The sequence below is a fragment of the Choristoneura fumiferana genome, chromosome Z, assembly GCF_025370935.1.
Source record: "Choristoneura fumiferana chromosome Z, NRCan_CFum_1, whole genome shotgun sequence".
Classification (NCBI taxonomy): domain Eukaryota; kingdom Metazoa; phylum Arthropoda; class Insecta; order Lepidoptera; family Tortricidae; genus Choristoneura; species Choristoneura fumiferana.
In genome coordinates this window covers 18,246,414-18,263,878 of record NC_133472.1, presented here as the reverse complement: position 1 = coordinate 18,263,878, position 17,465 = coordinate 18,246,414, and the positions used below count along the sequence as shown (strand labels likewise).

General features: G+C 37.0%; 1 protein-coding gene across 1 annotated transcript in view; it reads left to right on the top strand.

The window, feature by feature from the left end:
- LOC141441051 (uncharacterized) overlaps window positions 1–16,976 on the top strand; it is an 80,813-nt gene extending 63,837 nt beyond the window's left edge. Inside the window, exons 8-9 of the mRNA XM_074105677.1 lie at window positions 1,481–1,581; window positions 16,770–16,976. Of these exons, the coding sequence (XP_073961778.1) occupies window positions 1,481–1,581; window positions 16,770–16,961 (293 nt within the window). The 3' untranslated portion in view covers window positions 16,962–16,976. The remainder of the gene's footprint in view (window positions 1–1,480; window positions 1,582–16,769) is intronic.
- Window positions 16,977–17,465: the final 489 nt, after the last annotated feature.

Below are 17,465 nucleotides of genomic sequence, written 5' to 3'. Positions count from 1 at the left end.
TCCTTCCCAATAATGACGGACGTTATGTAAAAATTATGTTTAACAATATGCGCAATATATATATACGATTTTATATGCAATCGCTTTCATATCCTAGTGGAAACGTCAGTGTAATTGACTAGTAATTTGTTGTTTTTTAGAAAAATATGGCGCTGTCCATTGGAGGACAATTTTGCCAGTGTCTAGTAGGTTTTGCCGTTGTACGGTAAAAAAAGAAACTAGAAAACGAAATATGAGACGTAATGGTGGATGAACGATGACAGCGTGAATTCCGACAAGTAATTTAAATATAAACACTTAATAGTCTTCTGGCAACATTTTGCCGAAGCCAGAGACGAGTGGAAGGAGAAAGGGGAGGCCTTTGCCCAGCAGTGGGACACTATATAGGCTATTAAAAAAAAATAGTCTTATGACACTGACAGCTATTACCGGTAATGGTTTTTAGGGGTAAAGTGCCAAATAGAGGTATTGTTATTAATTGACGAAACCGCTAATATATTTGAATACCGGTTTTGATTAAACCGCTAATCAGAGCTTTAGCAATATAAATAGAGAAATGACACTATAACCGGCTATACTTTATTTTAAACCGGTAATAAGAATACCGGTAACGATCCCTGCTTTAAAATGTGTAAATAGTACGAACTTACCATATATATAGTCTATTTCAATATTTCAATACTGGAGCTTTTATTCTATAAATTACATCTCAAGTATTTGACTGTAACATAAAAAGATTTAAATTTTGTCGTATTTTATATATAGTCATATTTTATGTCCGCGGAAATTAGCATCAGAATTCTGTGTGGAGTATACAGTTATTGGGCTAATGGACCAACGTTTCATTTTTAACATTTTTCGATTTCTTTTTTAACCCCCGACGCAAAAAGAAGGGTGTTATAAGTTTGCCGCTATGTGCGTCTGTGTGTCTCTCTGAGGCACCGCAGGTCTTAACGGGCGAACCGATTTGAATGCGTTTTTATTTATTTATTTTAAAGCAGGTTTTCTAGTGATGGTTTTATACACGTATTATCAAAATCGGTTCAGCCGGTTTTTAGATGTTGAACTATGAAGTGACAATGTCGGGGTTTTCCACCATTTTTTGGTTAGTCTAGGTTATTTAGTCAACGATCTAAAGGGTCAATCAACTATTTCTTTTCACTCGTTGTTATAGTTACGTTTTCCTTAGTTTAAAATCTTAAGTTTGTAGGATATAAATTTGCCAGACGAGCATTTTTGTGGTAGCTTTAAGCCCCTTCTATAATTTGTCATCTAATAAGCATTGTAGTATAATGTGAACTTACTACTTTTGCCCCTTGCTGACGGGACAGAATAACAACAAGAAGTAGTTGATCCACCCTTAAATACGTCTTCTACTTGACTTTCATTTGCTATTTTTTTTAAGTATAACAATATTTTTCATTTTAATAGACATAACTAATTTTCCATAAGTTAATACGATCTTTTTTTTTATGATTAGGTATGACCCTGAATGATTCCATGAACCAGCACATCGAGTTAGTCTTACAAATGGAGCAACATCCTCAGTTTGACAACAACAGCTTCGCCAGTACACAACAGGTGCGTTGATTAATTTGGTGGGTGTGTTATCCTCCTTATCAAGTCACTGGCGCCCCGTCTCGGCTTCGCACGGTCACAATAATAATAAAAAACCGGTCAAAAGCGTGTCGGACTCGCCTATGGTATGGTAGGGTTCCGTAGCCGTTAAGAAGTAATATTTTTCTAATGATTTGGTGTTTTGCACGGAATCTTTCAGTAAATTTTATGCCTAAGGCTGTTGTTATTATTTATTCATAAAAAGGTAGAGCCTCCTTGAAGGCTCCTTGAAGGCCCGATGCTAAAAAACATGATTCATAAACGTCTGTTAGCGCTAATCAGTCGATCAAGGCTCTGCTAAAGCTAGAGGACCGTAGACCCTCCTTTATCTCCCAGCTAAGTCACAAAATGGCCGCCACCAGTTTGAACAGCTGACTTTGACAAGAGCAAAAAACCATACCAAAGATATTTTTAGTGAAGGGAGGGGATTACGCCAAGATTAAAAAAAAAACAAGAAAATTTATTTTCAGGAATTTGTATTTAAAAATCCTCTAAATTAGGTATTTATTACTGCTACTTTACTAACAATAAATATGAAAAAAAAAAATTATGATTAACATAATTACGGCTTTTTGCACTTAGGTACAACATAAACATGCGGATCGGAAATGGCGGGAAAACAAACATCTCGCTTTTTATATTTTTTCCTGCTTATTTGCTGTCACTTCAGTCAATTTTTTGGGTGTAGTTAATGTACGACTTGTTAATGCACGCATAAATAATGCACGGCCTGATAATCCGTGCTTATGTGCACAAATTATCAAGTCGTGCATTATCACCCCGTACCGAACTAGCAGGGAACCAATAATGTACGACGTGATAATCGGAAGCATTATGTCTTCCGATTATCATGCCTTAAGATTTCCGTGATTGAAATAAAAAAAAACCTAACGAAGGGCGATAGTGGCGAGCGAGGCTGCTCGCACACCCTCGCCCTTCAACCTGACCCGGCCGGGTCGGTTCTGCTCCGACTATATCGATCTCGCTCGCTGCGCTCGCTCGATCCGCGGTGAAAAATGTCTATTCATTCGAATCGATTGGATTCAGATTATCACGTCGTACATTATCGTACATTACAGCGCGCGCAATATTTTGTACGCCCTGATAATGCGCGACCATGATAATCGGAAGTAATAATGCTTCGGATTATCATGTCGTACATTATTGCGCGTACATTACGAGTTGTACATTATTGTTTCCCATTTTTTTCTTAAATTATCGATGCGGCTATTTTGTGTCTTTGATTTGTCTAGATGGCCAACATAACGCGTCTAATCCGTCTATCAGCAGCTCAACAACTAGCAGACTGCTAGCAAGCGTTTATGAATCATACTTCTCGACAACCGTCTAACAAGCTTAATCAGTCTGCTAAGTAACAGACCGATCAAACCTCAATTAAAGATTTTTTTGTGAATAAGGCTGTTACTCTTTAAGTACTAATAATTATCAAGCAAATTTAACTCTTACAGTAAAAAAAAATCAAACCAGCAGTTTAGCTTTTAGAGGGGGCGAATCCTCGATTTTAATAAATATTTGCACTTTAATGTTAAATATTATTTCGCAAACAGATCACTAAATCGAAAAATCGTCTTCAACCACACCCACATGTGCGGTTCAAATTTCTTTCCTATATTTTATTTTACCACTTTGTTAGCCTATGCCTGCAAATACCGACTATGTACGCGACAACACTTCCATCCTCACCATTTAGATGGTTGGCGGTCCTCTACTGTGCGTTTTTCCAGAAATTTCCTGCCTCGCACAGCAAAACTCTGGAATGAGCTATCGCCTGCGGTATTCCCGGACCGCTATGACCTTCAAGTTTTCAAGAAAAGAGCGTACTCCTACCGTAAAGGCCGGCAACGCACTTGTGACTCTTCTGGTGTTGCAGGTGTCCATGGGCGACGGTAATCGCTTACCATCAGGCGATCCGCCTGCTCGTTTGCCCCCTATACCATAAAAAAAAATGTAACTTTTACTAAAGTGGTTTTTTGTAAGCTTTTATATTTAACAAGCCCGGTTCGTTTATTACTAGCTTTTGCCCGCGGGTTGGCCCGCGTGGAATTCGGTTATCGCGTGCTGTTTACTCGGGAAATGTGCATGTTTCCGGGATAGAAAGTAGCCTATGTGCTACGAATAAATAATAAGTCAGGAATTGTAACTGCGTCATAAAAACTGAAACTGTGTCCTGTGTTAAAGTGCGCATGTGCAAGTTCAGTGAGCTCACGTCAAGTTTTTGCATTTTTGATTGTGAACAGCTCTAAATTATCATGCCAACGTGTGTAATAAAGTGGTGAAGGAACAATGCAAAATTAAAATGTCCAGGGATCACTTTCCACTAGTAAGTGGTCGTAAAATTACATTTATATTCAAAAATACTCAATTACATTAACAGTTGGAGATGGTCAGTATTATGCAAAATCAAGTCTGTGGTATATGGCTCACATAATGTAAATGACAGTTTCCTCATCCCTCTTCATACTTTCTTCTTTCCTGTATCGCTCAAACAATAGGTACAAACAGTCTTTATATTTTTCACGATTTTTAGTGTGAATAATATAAGATACAATATTTTAATGTCAACTGCTCATCACCTTTTACGAAGCATTGCTCTTTCCGATCCGGAGCCGTTCATTATTTAAGAGTTCTGGTGCTTCACCACCCGTTCCATTTCACCATATGCATTACGAAGAGCATAAATTGCTTAACAACTGTGTTTAAATGATTGAAATTAAACCCGTGAAATGCTTGTTATTGAATAGTACCTAACTCCGGTGGTCAACTGTGGTCTTCACTTGTCTTTATCATTAGTTACACTTCATCAAGTATAAGAGTTACTACTAAATATTAAGATTGGTGTTTTGGAATCTTTTTATATTTTTTATTTCAATTCAAATTTTTACTTTTACGGTCATCCCGTAAAACCTAAATTGAAAATACAAACTGAAATATAGATGCACAGAAAATCCAGAAAAATAAGACCATCACTGGGAATCGAACCGAGGTCCTCGGTATTCCGTACCGCGTGCTATACCGCTACACCACTGATAGACCATCAGCATCTATATTTCAGTTTGTATTTTTAATTTAGGTTTTACGGGATGACCGTAAAAGTAAAAATTTGGAATTGAAATAAAAAATACGAAAAGATTCCAAAAAAAGGAATCTTAATTTGATTGCTTCGTAACGACATCTCTTGTCCGGGTGAGGGGTTAGTTTCTCGATGAGGGCTACGGTATAGATGTCGCTAGCGTCACTGCTTAAGTGGCTAACATAAGAAACAAACAAGCTGAGGTATGAGGTGCATAGGGGAAATTCGTGTCTGTACTGTTGACCATCAGTGGTGCAGCGGTATAGCACGCGGTACGGAATACCGAGGACCTGGGTTCGATTCCCAGTGATGGTCTTATTTTTCTGGTTTTATGTGCATCCATCTTTCAGTTTGTATTTTCAAGAGTGTCCCTACATTATTTGAAGAGTTCCCTCGATTTCCTTAGGATCCAATCATCACATCCTGATTTTGTGCCTATTTAGGTATTCATAGGCAAACGATTTATTTTTTCAATTCGGTTCATAAAAATAAATTAATAACCTCAAAAATTTATAACCTCATCCTTTTTCTTTAAGTCGTTAAAAAACAGGCTGTCATTATCAATATATGACTTGTCATTGAAACGTTAAGATGTAAGAAGTGATCCGTCTGAACGCCAGTTGTCTATGCAGTTTGTGTATTTGACATTGCATCACGCGAGCCAACCAATCCCTACTTTGTTTCTGAATTTTAACTAACCAACAAGCACGCCTATTTGCAACTTTGAAATTGATTCGTATTTGAATCATAAGTCGTTTTGGTTTTAGGTATGGCCACTTTTTGTGTGGAATGTGTTCTAAGTTACGCTTCCTGATCCTGACTTACTACCTATGTGACCTTCCGGCCCATAAACTATCTCTATGGCAAAAATCACTTCGATCCGTTCCTCCGTTTCGACGTGAAATACGGACAAAAAAAAACACACAAACATACAAACACATTACTTACAAACGCTCATCAAACATACTCACTTTCGCATTTATGGTATTAGTGTGGATTTGGGTCAAATCTTGCTAGTTAAATTTGACCCACTTCCAGTAGTCCGATCGACTTGAAATTTGGTAAACTTATGTAAATCTGGTGACAATCCATACTAATATCCATACTAATATTATAAATGTGAAAGTAACTCTGTCTGTCTGTCTGTCTGTTACGCTTTCACGCCTAAACTGCTGAACCGATTTTGATGAAATTTGGTACAGAGGTAGAATAGACCTTGGGATAGAACATAGGCTACCTTTTATCGCGAAAAAGAGGCTTTTTGGGGTTGAAATAGGGGATGAAAGTTTATATGGCGGAAGTTCGTCGCTGTCAAAGATAAAACTATGAAACTTGGTATTTCGGCACTTAATCCATACTATCCATACTTCCATACTAATATTATAAATGCGAAAGTAACTCTGTCTGTTTGTCTGTCTGTCTGTCTGTCTGTCTGTTACGCTTTCAGGCAAAAACCGCTGAACCGATTTGCATGAAATTTGGTACAGAGATAGAATAGACCTTGGGAAAGAACATAGGCTATCTTTTATTGCGAAAATAAAAAGAAAAGGGTTGAAATAGGGGGTGAAAGTTTATATGGTGGAAGTTCGTTGCTGTCGAAAATAAAACCATGAAACTTGGCATTTAGATACTTAATAAGAAATAAGTCGTTATTTGTTTGAGCTTTTTTGAAAACTCGACCTGTGAGGGGATGAAATAGGGGATGAAAGTTCATATGGAAGGTCGTCATTATCGAAGATAAATCGATGAATCTTTATTAAACTTGCCATTTCGGCACGTGATTAAGAGATAAATAGATATTTGTTCGCGCATTTTTTAAAGTTTAAGAGATAAATAAAATAGATATATTTTCGCGCATTTTTTTAAATTTTTCCTGTATAGGGGTGAAACAGGGGATGAAAGTTTATACGAATGTCGACATTGTCGAAGATAAATCGATGGTTCTTTATGAAACTTGGCATTTGGGCAATTTGAAAAATAAATAGATATTCGTTCAAGAGTTTTTGAAAATTTTACCTGCGAGGGGATGAAATAGGGGATGAAAATTTATATGGAACGTCGTCATTAGCACAGATAAATCGATGAATCTTTGTGGTAGGTATTCGATAAGAACTAAAAAAAAACGGTTAAATTCGACTCGGACTCGCGCATCAAGGGTTCCGTGCATAGGTATTTATGAATATCCAGTGTTAGCCTATTCTAAGCTCATAAGCAAAATGTACGCAATGTGGAGTCATTTTAGATGGCTTATTGACATAGACAGTCAGACATGAAAAATTATGATTTTCAGATTTTTCTTACTTAATTTGCTATAAGACCTACCTTTATACAAAATTTGAAGTTTCTAGGACAGCCGGAAGTACCCTATAACTTTTGCGGTTTAGGTGATTTGTATGGAAACACCTTTTAAATGACTGCAGCTTTTGATTGCGTTAACTTAGAAGTTCGATTTTTTCTCAGCTTTCGGGACTATTGACCTGAGTTTAGGGTTTGAATTTCAACTCGATACATACTCCGCACGTTTACGGGATAAAGGGTCTTGACAGACAGACCGACGGACGGACAGCAAGGTGATCCTACAAGGGATCATTTTTTTTCCTTTTGAGGTACGGAACCCTAAAAAACATTTGTTCCGGCTCTTTTCAAATTTCTTAATTTTTCATACTTGAAAATATGGGGATGAAAGTTCGTAAGGAATTCCAAACAAATTGACTATAAGTATATTTATCGGAAATATGTGTAGCTATGCTTAGTAAGAATGCCGTCTTAATTATAATCCTACCCTCCTAACTTACAATAAAGGACGTAAGATGTCAAGACTCAAGAGCTTACTATGAAGAATTAGTCCTTTTGTGTTGGCAGGGTAGAATACACGTAGTATTGCTAAAATGTGGCTACCCGCAAAATATTTATGTTTTACCAAAGAATGGAAGAACAAAAAAAAATAGTTTAGATATAAAGCAATGTATTAAAATAAGTTATTTTCAGTAAACCGCAGAAGTTTCTATGTGCTATTATTGGCAGAATAGGTACCCTAAATAAATTAAATACTTCCCAAAGTTACTATTCCACGCGGAGAAGTCGCGGGCAAAAGCTAGTACAATAATATAATCTGATAGTGACATCCTGGTTATCTCCACAGGACGGAACTCTTTAACGGTTAATGGCATCGACTTGAAATTTGTTATTCAAATGTAGTTTTGGGTGACAATACAAGTACTTACCGTAAACAAAGAGTACAATCAGCAAGAAAAAAGCTTGTTTTAAAAATGAAATATTTACCAAAAACTTATCAGACTTTTAAAATATTTTTTCAAACTACAGACTGGTTAAACCCATTCTTTGATAGTATTAACTGACAGAAACTGAAATTTAGTTACGGAGATAGAACCATTTTGAAGTGAAAATATAAATCCCATTTTTTCCCTATCCCGTGGGTAATTTCGAAAAATCCGTTCTTAGTGCGCGTCTAAACCTATTAAGAAACATGTCTAGTGTCTATGTGTCTAGGCCCAGCGGTTTGGGCTGTGCGTTGATATATCATCAGTCAGTCTGTTTAGAAATGTATTTATATAGATTAACAATCTTTTCTAGTCGTTACACTCTCTTGACAGAGTGGTCGTGTCGAAATTACAAACTGAGACATGGATACACAGAAAAACCAGAAAAAGAGACCAGCGCTGGGAATCAAACCCATGTCCCCAGCAATCCGTGCTGCGTGCTAGCTGGACAGGAGTCTAGACACAAATTTCTCCTATGCACACATATCTCAGGTTACTTTTTTCCACTACGCTACTTAAGCAGCAGCACTGGCGACATCTATGTTTCGCACTCATCGAGACACGTTACACTCTTTTGGAACTAAGCGCTCGCCCAGACAAGAGATGTCACTAAGCAATCAAATTATGCATCCATGTCTCACTTTGTATTTCGATATGGTTTCACGGGATACCCGTAAAAGTAACATGTTTGGAGTTAAAATACAAAAATACAAAAAGATTCCAAAAACCCCAATCATAAAGTCGTCGTCGTCGTCATATCCGGGTTGGTGATACGGCGCACTATCCGTAGCCATTCCTCTGCCACTGTTGGCTTCCTAGTGCATTCATGCAGCGAATGGCCAAGTGCTGCCTCTATTTTGCTTTTTATCTATAACTAGCGTTTACCCGCGGCTTCGCACGCGTAAATCATTAGATACAGCAGTTGAATTGAAATTCCAGGATTTTATTAAATTCTCGTGGGAATACCCTAAAATTACATCGTGGTTTTTGTTGACGTTAAATTAAAACACTCATGCCAAATTTCAGCCTAACAGTTGTTATTTCGAGATTTCATCCCTATTCCGTGGGAATATCGGAACAAAAAGTAGCTCATGTGTTATTCCAGACGTCCAGCTACCTATATATACCAAACTAGCTTGTGCCCGCGACTTGGTCCGCGTGGAATAGTAACTTGGAAAGTATTTAATTTATTTAGGGTACCTATATTCTGCCAATAATAGCACATAGAAACTTCTACGGTTAACTGAAAATAATCTATTTTAATACTTACATTGCTTTATATCTAAACTATTTTTTTTCTTCCATTCTTTGTTAAAACAAATATTTTGCGGGTAGCCACATTTTAGCTATTATTATGTGTATTCTACCCATAATGAATTCTTACGTCCTTTATGTAAGTTAGGAGGGTAGGATTATAATTAAGACGGCATTCTTACTAAGCTTAGCTACACATCTGTGGCGTTATCTGGGAAAAAGTACCTTGTTGTCGGTTCTAGTTTCCGAGATAATCGCGTTTAAAGTATTTTTTTTTCTTTTTTACTCTATATTAATAAGCAGGGTCTAAATTTTAATTTGACATAGACACAAGTTTTTAAATCGATTTTTATGAGTTAAAACATCCCTTAAAGTTTAGTAAGAAAGGTACCTTATTGTCGGTGCCGCTCTTGAATGCTTTCTGTGCGCTCGGTATCGGTTTGGAAGACGTGTCGGACGTCGGTACTTTGTCGGGGCGTCATCATCATCATTATCATCATCCCAGCTTATATATGTCCCACTGCTGGGCAAAGGCCTCCTCTCAGAATGAGAGAGCTTGGGCAGTAGTTCTCACGCGGGCCCAGTGCGGTGCTTGTCGGCGCTTAAAAAACGTCAATCAGAATCATCATAAAATGCGTTTAATTAGAGTAAGGTAAATCATCAATAACTGGCCACCATTAGGCGGTAGCCAGTAAGGGACTTATCACACTAGCGATTTGCAGGCGAGTTGAAAGCGAGGCGAGTGCGCAGCGAGTTCGCTTCGAGCGCGTAACGATTTCTCCGCGAGCACGCAACGATATCGCCGCGAGCGCGCAACGATGTCGCTGCGAGCGCGCAGCGAGTTCGCTGCGTTAGCGCCGAAGACGCCCTATTATTATTATACGAAATTCTACAATATGGCGGTTTTGGCGCTAAAGCAGCGAACTCGCTACGCGCTCGCAGCAGCGACATCGTTGCGCGCTCGCGGCGAAATCGTTATACGCTCGCAGCGAATTCACAGCGCGCTCGCCTCGCTTTCAATTCTCCCGTAAATCGCTAGTGTGATAAGGCCCTTATTGACGATTTACGCCAATTTGTTTCTTTAGAGGTTGATTTATAATAATAATAACAACGATTAATGGTTACAACTACAAATCAAAAGCATTTTTTTAGTTCTTATTCGTAACTATGTCACTAAACATTTTACGTCCGACAATAAGGTACCTTTTCAAATACATTAATCATTTAGTGTTTGTTGAGACAAAATTATAGGTTTTTTGTAAGAGTTTTAATACTACGCTGTTCTTAAATTAAGACTATTAAAATTAATCGTAAGTTATTAGTCATTTTCAAATGATATCACTTAATATCACTAAATATTTTACCACCGACGATAAGGTACCTTTTCGAAAATACATAGTGATTGTACCAACTTTTTACTAAACTTTACCTTGAGTTTTGAGACTGAAAAAAACTAGTTTTTTAAGATTTGTTTAGTTAATTTGGTCTCATTTGGCTATGTTTTAGCGTACTTAATATAAACGTTTGTTGATTTTGACTGTTTAATACATTTGGAAACCACAAAGTTATTTTTTTTATATAATAAACAACGTTAATTCAAAACGGAGTAGTTATTATTTAGTGTCCAATTACGCATAATATTTTTTCCTTCGATAAAATCCAATGGAAATCCTACTAATATTATAAATGTGAAAGTTTGTGAGTGAGAGAGTATGTTTGTTACTTTTTCACGCTGAAACGGCTGGACGGATTTGGATGAAATTTGGCGAAAAGTTAGTTTATAACCTGGATTAAAACATAGGATACTTTTTATCCCGGTATTCCTACGGTATAGGGATAAAATCTCGAAATAACAACCTCTGGGCTTAGTCATGAAATTTGATATGTAGGTAGTTGGACGTTTGGAATAACAGATAGGTGACTTTTTGACCCGATATTCCCACGGGATACCTGAGGATAAAATCTCGAAATAACAACCACTGGGCTTAGAGGCATGAAATTTGGATGTAGGTAGCCGTATGTCTGGAATAACACATAAGTACGCTACTTTTTATCCCGATATTCCCACGGTATAGTTTTGTAACTAAGGGACCCCATACATCCCTGTATTATTATTTCGTATTTTTTTCTTTAATTGTATACAATACAATACAATAACTCTATTGCACACCCATACACTAAACAGTACAGAAAACACAAGTATATACATAGAGATTTTCTAAGGTAAGCAATAGGTGGCCTTATCGCTTCAGAGCGATCTCTTCCAGGCAACCTTTACAATGGACAGAAATAAGGAATACATTTTAGCAGGTGGTGCAATTTACAGTAGATTAGAGCTGTATCAAGAATACATAAAACTAACACATACAATACACATACACAACAAATCTAAACAGATAGATAGGTAGATAGATACTATAACAACACATAAATAAGCTAACTATAACATTCATACGCAAGATGACAGGGAGTGCTCAGGTATACTGTAGTTTTAAGTATTTTATTTGTAATTATTTTATTTTGAAAAAATGACTTTCTGCCAAGTTTCTTGCGGCGCATTCTTCTTGGCAATGATGGTCTTTCCGAAAGCGCTGATGATTTGAATTTGAATTTTGCATTTGAATTTGGATAGGGAAAATTTTTGAAACTTCAGCACTGGGTTTAGAGTCTTGAATTTTGCACAGTTATTCACAACAAAACCTCAATGAAGACCACGATATAAATATTGGAAAATTCCAGGGGAATTTTGTAAAATCCCGAAAATTTCAATTGCAGCTACCACACCGAATAGTTTACGCGTGCGAAGCCGCGGGTAAAAGCTAGTATACTATAAATAGAAAATTAATTACAAAATCCATCAACCTTTTTTTTTTCTTTGTGCACTTTGGCAACTTAAACTATAGGAAAACAGTTGTCCAATTACAAAATTGTTCTTGAAACCTGAAAGCCCGTACAATCTACTCCTCAAATTGTTATCTATGTAACTTTCAACAACAACATACTTTTATTGGGTGTATAAGTTTGAATTCAATTTTCTCATAATCACCTTTTCTATGAGGTTCAACATTTTTTTTTAAATATCTTTTAAACCTACATGCATGTTTTTTACATGGTTCGATAGCTAAATGTATGTAGATTATAGGGATATCAATAACTTAATACCGACAACAAGGTACCTTTTCCCTGATAACGCCACATATTTCCGATGAATATACATAGTAAATTTGTTTGGAATTCCTTACGAACTTTCATCCCCATGTTTTCAAGTATGAAAAATGTCGAAATGTGAAAATTGCCAGAAGAAATGTTTTTTAGGGTTCCGTACCTCAAAAGGAAAAAAAATAACCCTTATAGGATCACTTTGCTGTCTGTCCGTCCGTTTGTCTGTCAAGACCCCCTTTATCTTGTAAACGCGCGGAGTATGTATCGAGTTGAAATTAAAACCCTAAACTCAGGTCAATAGTCCCGGAAGCCTTAACAGAAAAAGTTATAGGGTACCTCCGGCTGTCTTAGAAACTTGGAATTTTGGATAAAGGTAGCAGCTCTTATAGCAATTTCTTATAGCAAAATAAATAAGAAAAATCTGAAATTCATAATTTTTCATGTCTGACTATGTCAATAAGCCTTCTAAAATGACCCCACATTACGTACATTTTGCTAATGAGCTTAGAGATTTTGCTTAGGCTCTGCTAAACTGGATATTCATAATACCTACGTACGGAACCCTTGATGCGCGAGTCCGATTAGAATTTAACCGATTTTTTTTAGTTCTTACCGAATACCTAAACCAAGATTCATCGATTTATCTGTGATAATTGACGACGTTCCATCTTAATTTTCATCCCCTATTTCATCCTATCGCAGGTAAAATTTTCAAAAACGCTTGGACAAATATCTAAATATTTTTTATAAGTGGCCAAATGCCTAGTTTCATAAAGAACCATCGATTTATCTTCGACAGTGACAAACTTCCACCGTATAAACTTTCAATTCCTATTTCAACCCCTTTAAGCCTATTTTCGCAATAAAAGATAGCCTATGTTCTTTCCCAAGGTCTGTTTTATCTCTGTACCAAATTTCACCAAAATCAGTTCAGCGGTTTTGGCGTGAAAGCGTAACAGACAAGACAGACAGAGTTACTTTCGCATTTATAATATAAGTATAGTATAAAGTATAATATTAGTATGAATTTCATGACTCTAAGCCCAGCGGTTATTATTTCGAGATTTTATCCCTATCCCGTGGGAACATCAGGATAAAAAGTTGATAATGTGTTATTCCAGATGTCCAGCTATCTACATACCAAATTTCATGACTAAGCCCAGTGGTTATAAGTTAGTCATTTTATACCTATCCCTTGGGAACATCGGGATAAAAAGTAGCCTTTGTGTTATTCCAGATGTCCAGCTATCTACATACCAAATTTCATGACTCTAAGCCCAGCGGTTATTAGTTTGAAATTTTATCCCTATCCCGTGCGAACATCATCAGGATAAAAAGTAGCTTAAGTATTATTCCAGACGTCTTACTACCTACATACCATATTTCATGACTAAGCCCAGCGGTTGTTATTTAGAAATTTTATCCCTATCCCGTGGGAATACCGGGATAAAAAGTATCCTATGTTTTAATCCAGATTATAAACTAACTTTTTGTCAAATTTCATCCAAATCCGTCGAGCCGTTTCAGCGTGAAGAAGTAATAAACTTACTCACCCATTCACAAACTCACTCACAAACTTCCACATTTAAAATATTAGTAGGATAATACAGCTTTTTACTCGCAGTGGAAAATTTCTCTATCCATTTTATTTATTGAATTAAGTTAACAGTTTTTTTTTTCAACTATAAAAACATCCATCCATATATATTTTTCATCACACTTGCTCGTAAACAGTGTCGTAACATGCAGGCTACCTTAGTTGCAACCCCCCAAATAAAACCCTCGACCTTAATGTGCTTGTCATGAAACCCGTGGTCGGTAAATGAGTCATTGCGCGTACACATTATCTTGTCATGAAGCCCAAGGTCGGTAAATGAGTCAGTGCCCGTACTGATGGTGCTGCTGCAGGACTACATGGACCACATGCACACGCACGTTGCGGCGCATGCCGAGGGAGATTGAGGGCGACGTTGCCAAGAGCACAGCCTAAGGTATCGCCAATATTTGGAACAATTATATTTTTTCTTTTACAAATAAAAAATTTTTACTTGCAAATGTGATGAAAAACATTGTATGTCGCACGGGCGGTACTAGAATTACGAACATCGACTCATTAAAGCCCTCAGTCTTCGACTTAGGGCTTCTAATAGACTCTCGTTCGTAATTCCTTATTTACCGCCCTTAAGACACAATGTACTATTTTTTACTTTTATTCGACTGGATTGCCACCAAGCAAGTGGGTCTCCTGATAGTAAGAGATTACCACCGCCCATAGACACCTGCAACGCTATTTCACGGCAGGATTAGCGAGCAAGATGGTGGTAGCTATCCGGGCGGACCTGCTAAAATAAATACTAAGTAGTCACGTATACACTTAAATCCAAAATATCAAAAAAAAACCATTGTACACCCCGCTCCCTAACAATGCTCCCGATAGGTTTAGTTTTTAATACGCTCGTTATTTTTTTTGGATGTTTTTATAGTTGAATGGAAAGAAATCTGTGAACTTAATTCAATAAATAAAATGGATAGAGAAATATTTCACAGCAAGTAAAAAGGCAATTTCTGAAAATAGTAGTTTCAATAAATTCTCGGTATAATAATGAAAACAAAAGAAAGTGAAAGTAAGTTTTTTTTTATTTTTCAATATAGGGAGTTTATCCCCTATGTTTATACACTTATTAGATCGGTCGATTATTTTTTTTAAACCCTAATAAAAATATTTTTCTTCTTTGGTGTCAAAATGCTCCTGAACTGCTGCCTCTTCAGCGCTTCATCGTCAGAAAATCGATTACCTTGAAGATCTTTTTTAAAATTGGGAAACAAAAAGAAGTCGCCAGGGGCTAAATCTGGACTACACGGTGGATGAATAATAATTTCGAACCCAGATTCAAGAGCAGCGGCCTCAAGAGCTGCAAGAGCAGCAGTATGCACCGGAGTGTTGTGATGCAGCAGCAGAACTCCCTTGATTAACTTTCCTCTCCTTTTCTCTTTGATTGCTTCCCTTAATTGGCGTAGAATGTTAGCGTAGTACTCCCCGGTAATATTTACAGCCTTTGATTTAAAATCGCTCAGCAATATTCCTTCAAAATCGCAGAATATTGTGGCCATGACCTTACCAGCTGAAGGCATGACCTTGAACTTCTTGGGATGAGGTTTCTTTAATGTGCCCCTGCATGGATTCTTGCTTGCTCTCAGAATCATGATGATGAACCCAGGTTTCATCTCCGGTAACAATTCTTTGAAGTACCTCATCAGGATTTTCACCGCACACAATAAAGTGTGAACAACAAGCTACACGCGTATCTTTCTGAAGCGGTGACAGCATTCGCGGCACCCATCTCGCACTTCTTTTGACATATTGAGGTGGTCATGTATAATATCATGGATAGTACCCATAGAAAGATTGGTCCTTTGTGCTATAGATTTCACATTCACTCGACCATCTTCTAACATTATTTTCTTCACTTTATTGACATTTTCTAGTGAAGTAGCCTCGTTAGGCCGACCAGATCCAGGGTTGTTTTTGATGCTCTCCCCCCACGCTTAAATTCACTAGACCACTTCTGGATAAAGAAGAAGCAGACTCGCGGTAAACAAAATCCATTTCTTCTTTTATGGTCTTTTGATTTTCACCTGTTTTGTCAAGAATTTTATTACGACTCGGTGCTCTAATTTATTCTACAATGCAAAATCGTTCATAGTGATCATGTTTATTCCGCTGTTGCAGAGAAACAATAAAAGTTACCAGTTTGAATTTAACTTTTTTATACTGTCAATGAAATATATTTAGCGGTCAGTATTAAAAAAATAACTAAAGAGGTTTAAAATATATCAATACCGAGAATTTATTGAACGGCCCTCGTACATGGTAATTTTTTTAGATTTTCATTTTGTAGGTATAAAACGGCAATAAAATGGCATTCCAATGAAAACATTAAACGGAGCAATTTTCCGGTCCAAAAAACGGCAAAAAATTATATTTTATTACTTACGTAGGCATATAAAATGGCGGCTTTTGACAACATCAAAAGAGAGAACCTTCTGTACTTGTACTATTACTTATTCTGTGATATTGTTGCATGCAATACGTTACATGAATTTGTCCGGTGAAGAAAGTCTGAACTAATCACTCAAAACCCTTTTTGTATGAATTGATGAAACATGTCAATGTAGTGTACAGTCACCAGCCTCAATATCTGAAGACACAACAAGCGTGCATAAATATCTGATATGACTCTATTTCTAGGGCCGGAAGGATGTGTCAGATATTTTTGCACGCTCCGCTGCGGCTGATATTAATGCCGGTTACTGTTCATATGTTCATATGATTATCCTCCTAACTTTAGTTGATTGGTTAACAGTACGGCGGAGGTGTTGGCGGAGTTGGCGGTGTGGGCGGCGTGGGCAGTGTTGGGGGCGTGACAGGTGGCAACGGTGGCGTAGCTGGCGGCGCAGCACCTAACTTAGTCAATGGGGCCAACGTTGTTCCACCTACCCAGGATTCGACGCAGCACCATCAACCGTTCGATGTGCAGGTTAGTCAAACTGTGTAGTGTATAGTAAAAGGACATCCATAATCCTAATCAATTAGTTTATAGTACCAGTTAGTTTGTTTTTCTTTTTTTTATTATAGCTGTTTCCCGCGACTTCGTCCGCGTAGAAGTATGAAAAATAGTTTACATCCTATTTCCAGACTAACCGAATTAATATACACAAAATTTTTCATAAAAATAGCTCAAGCTGTTTTGAAAGTTTGGGTACAAACATTTTTGATAGATATATATTCGTGTTAGTTATTATAACTCATGAATGGCAACCATGGCAAAAATGGGACCAATTTATTTGATTTTTGTGTTTGTCTTCTTCAGGAATAGGATAATAAGTATTATAAACATTAAAATTGGCGAAAAAATAAAATAAAAGTAGTAACTGTCAGTTATAGACTACATCCCCACACACTTACAATAACTTAGTTATTTTATATTTGCCTTGAAAAATATTCACTATCATATTTTTATGTATGTGGTATGTTATCATAATTTTAATGTACCTTCGGC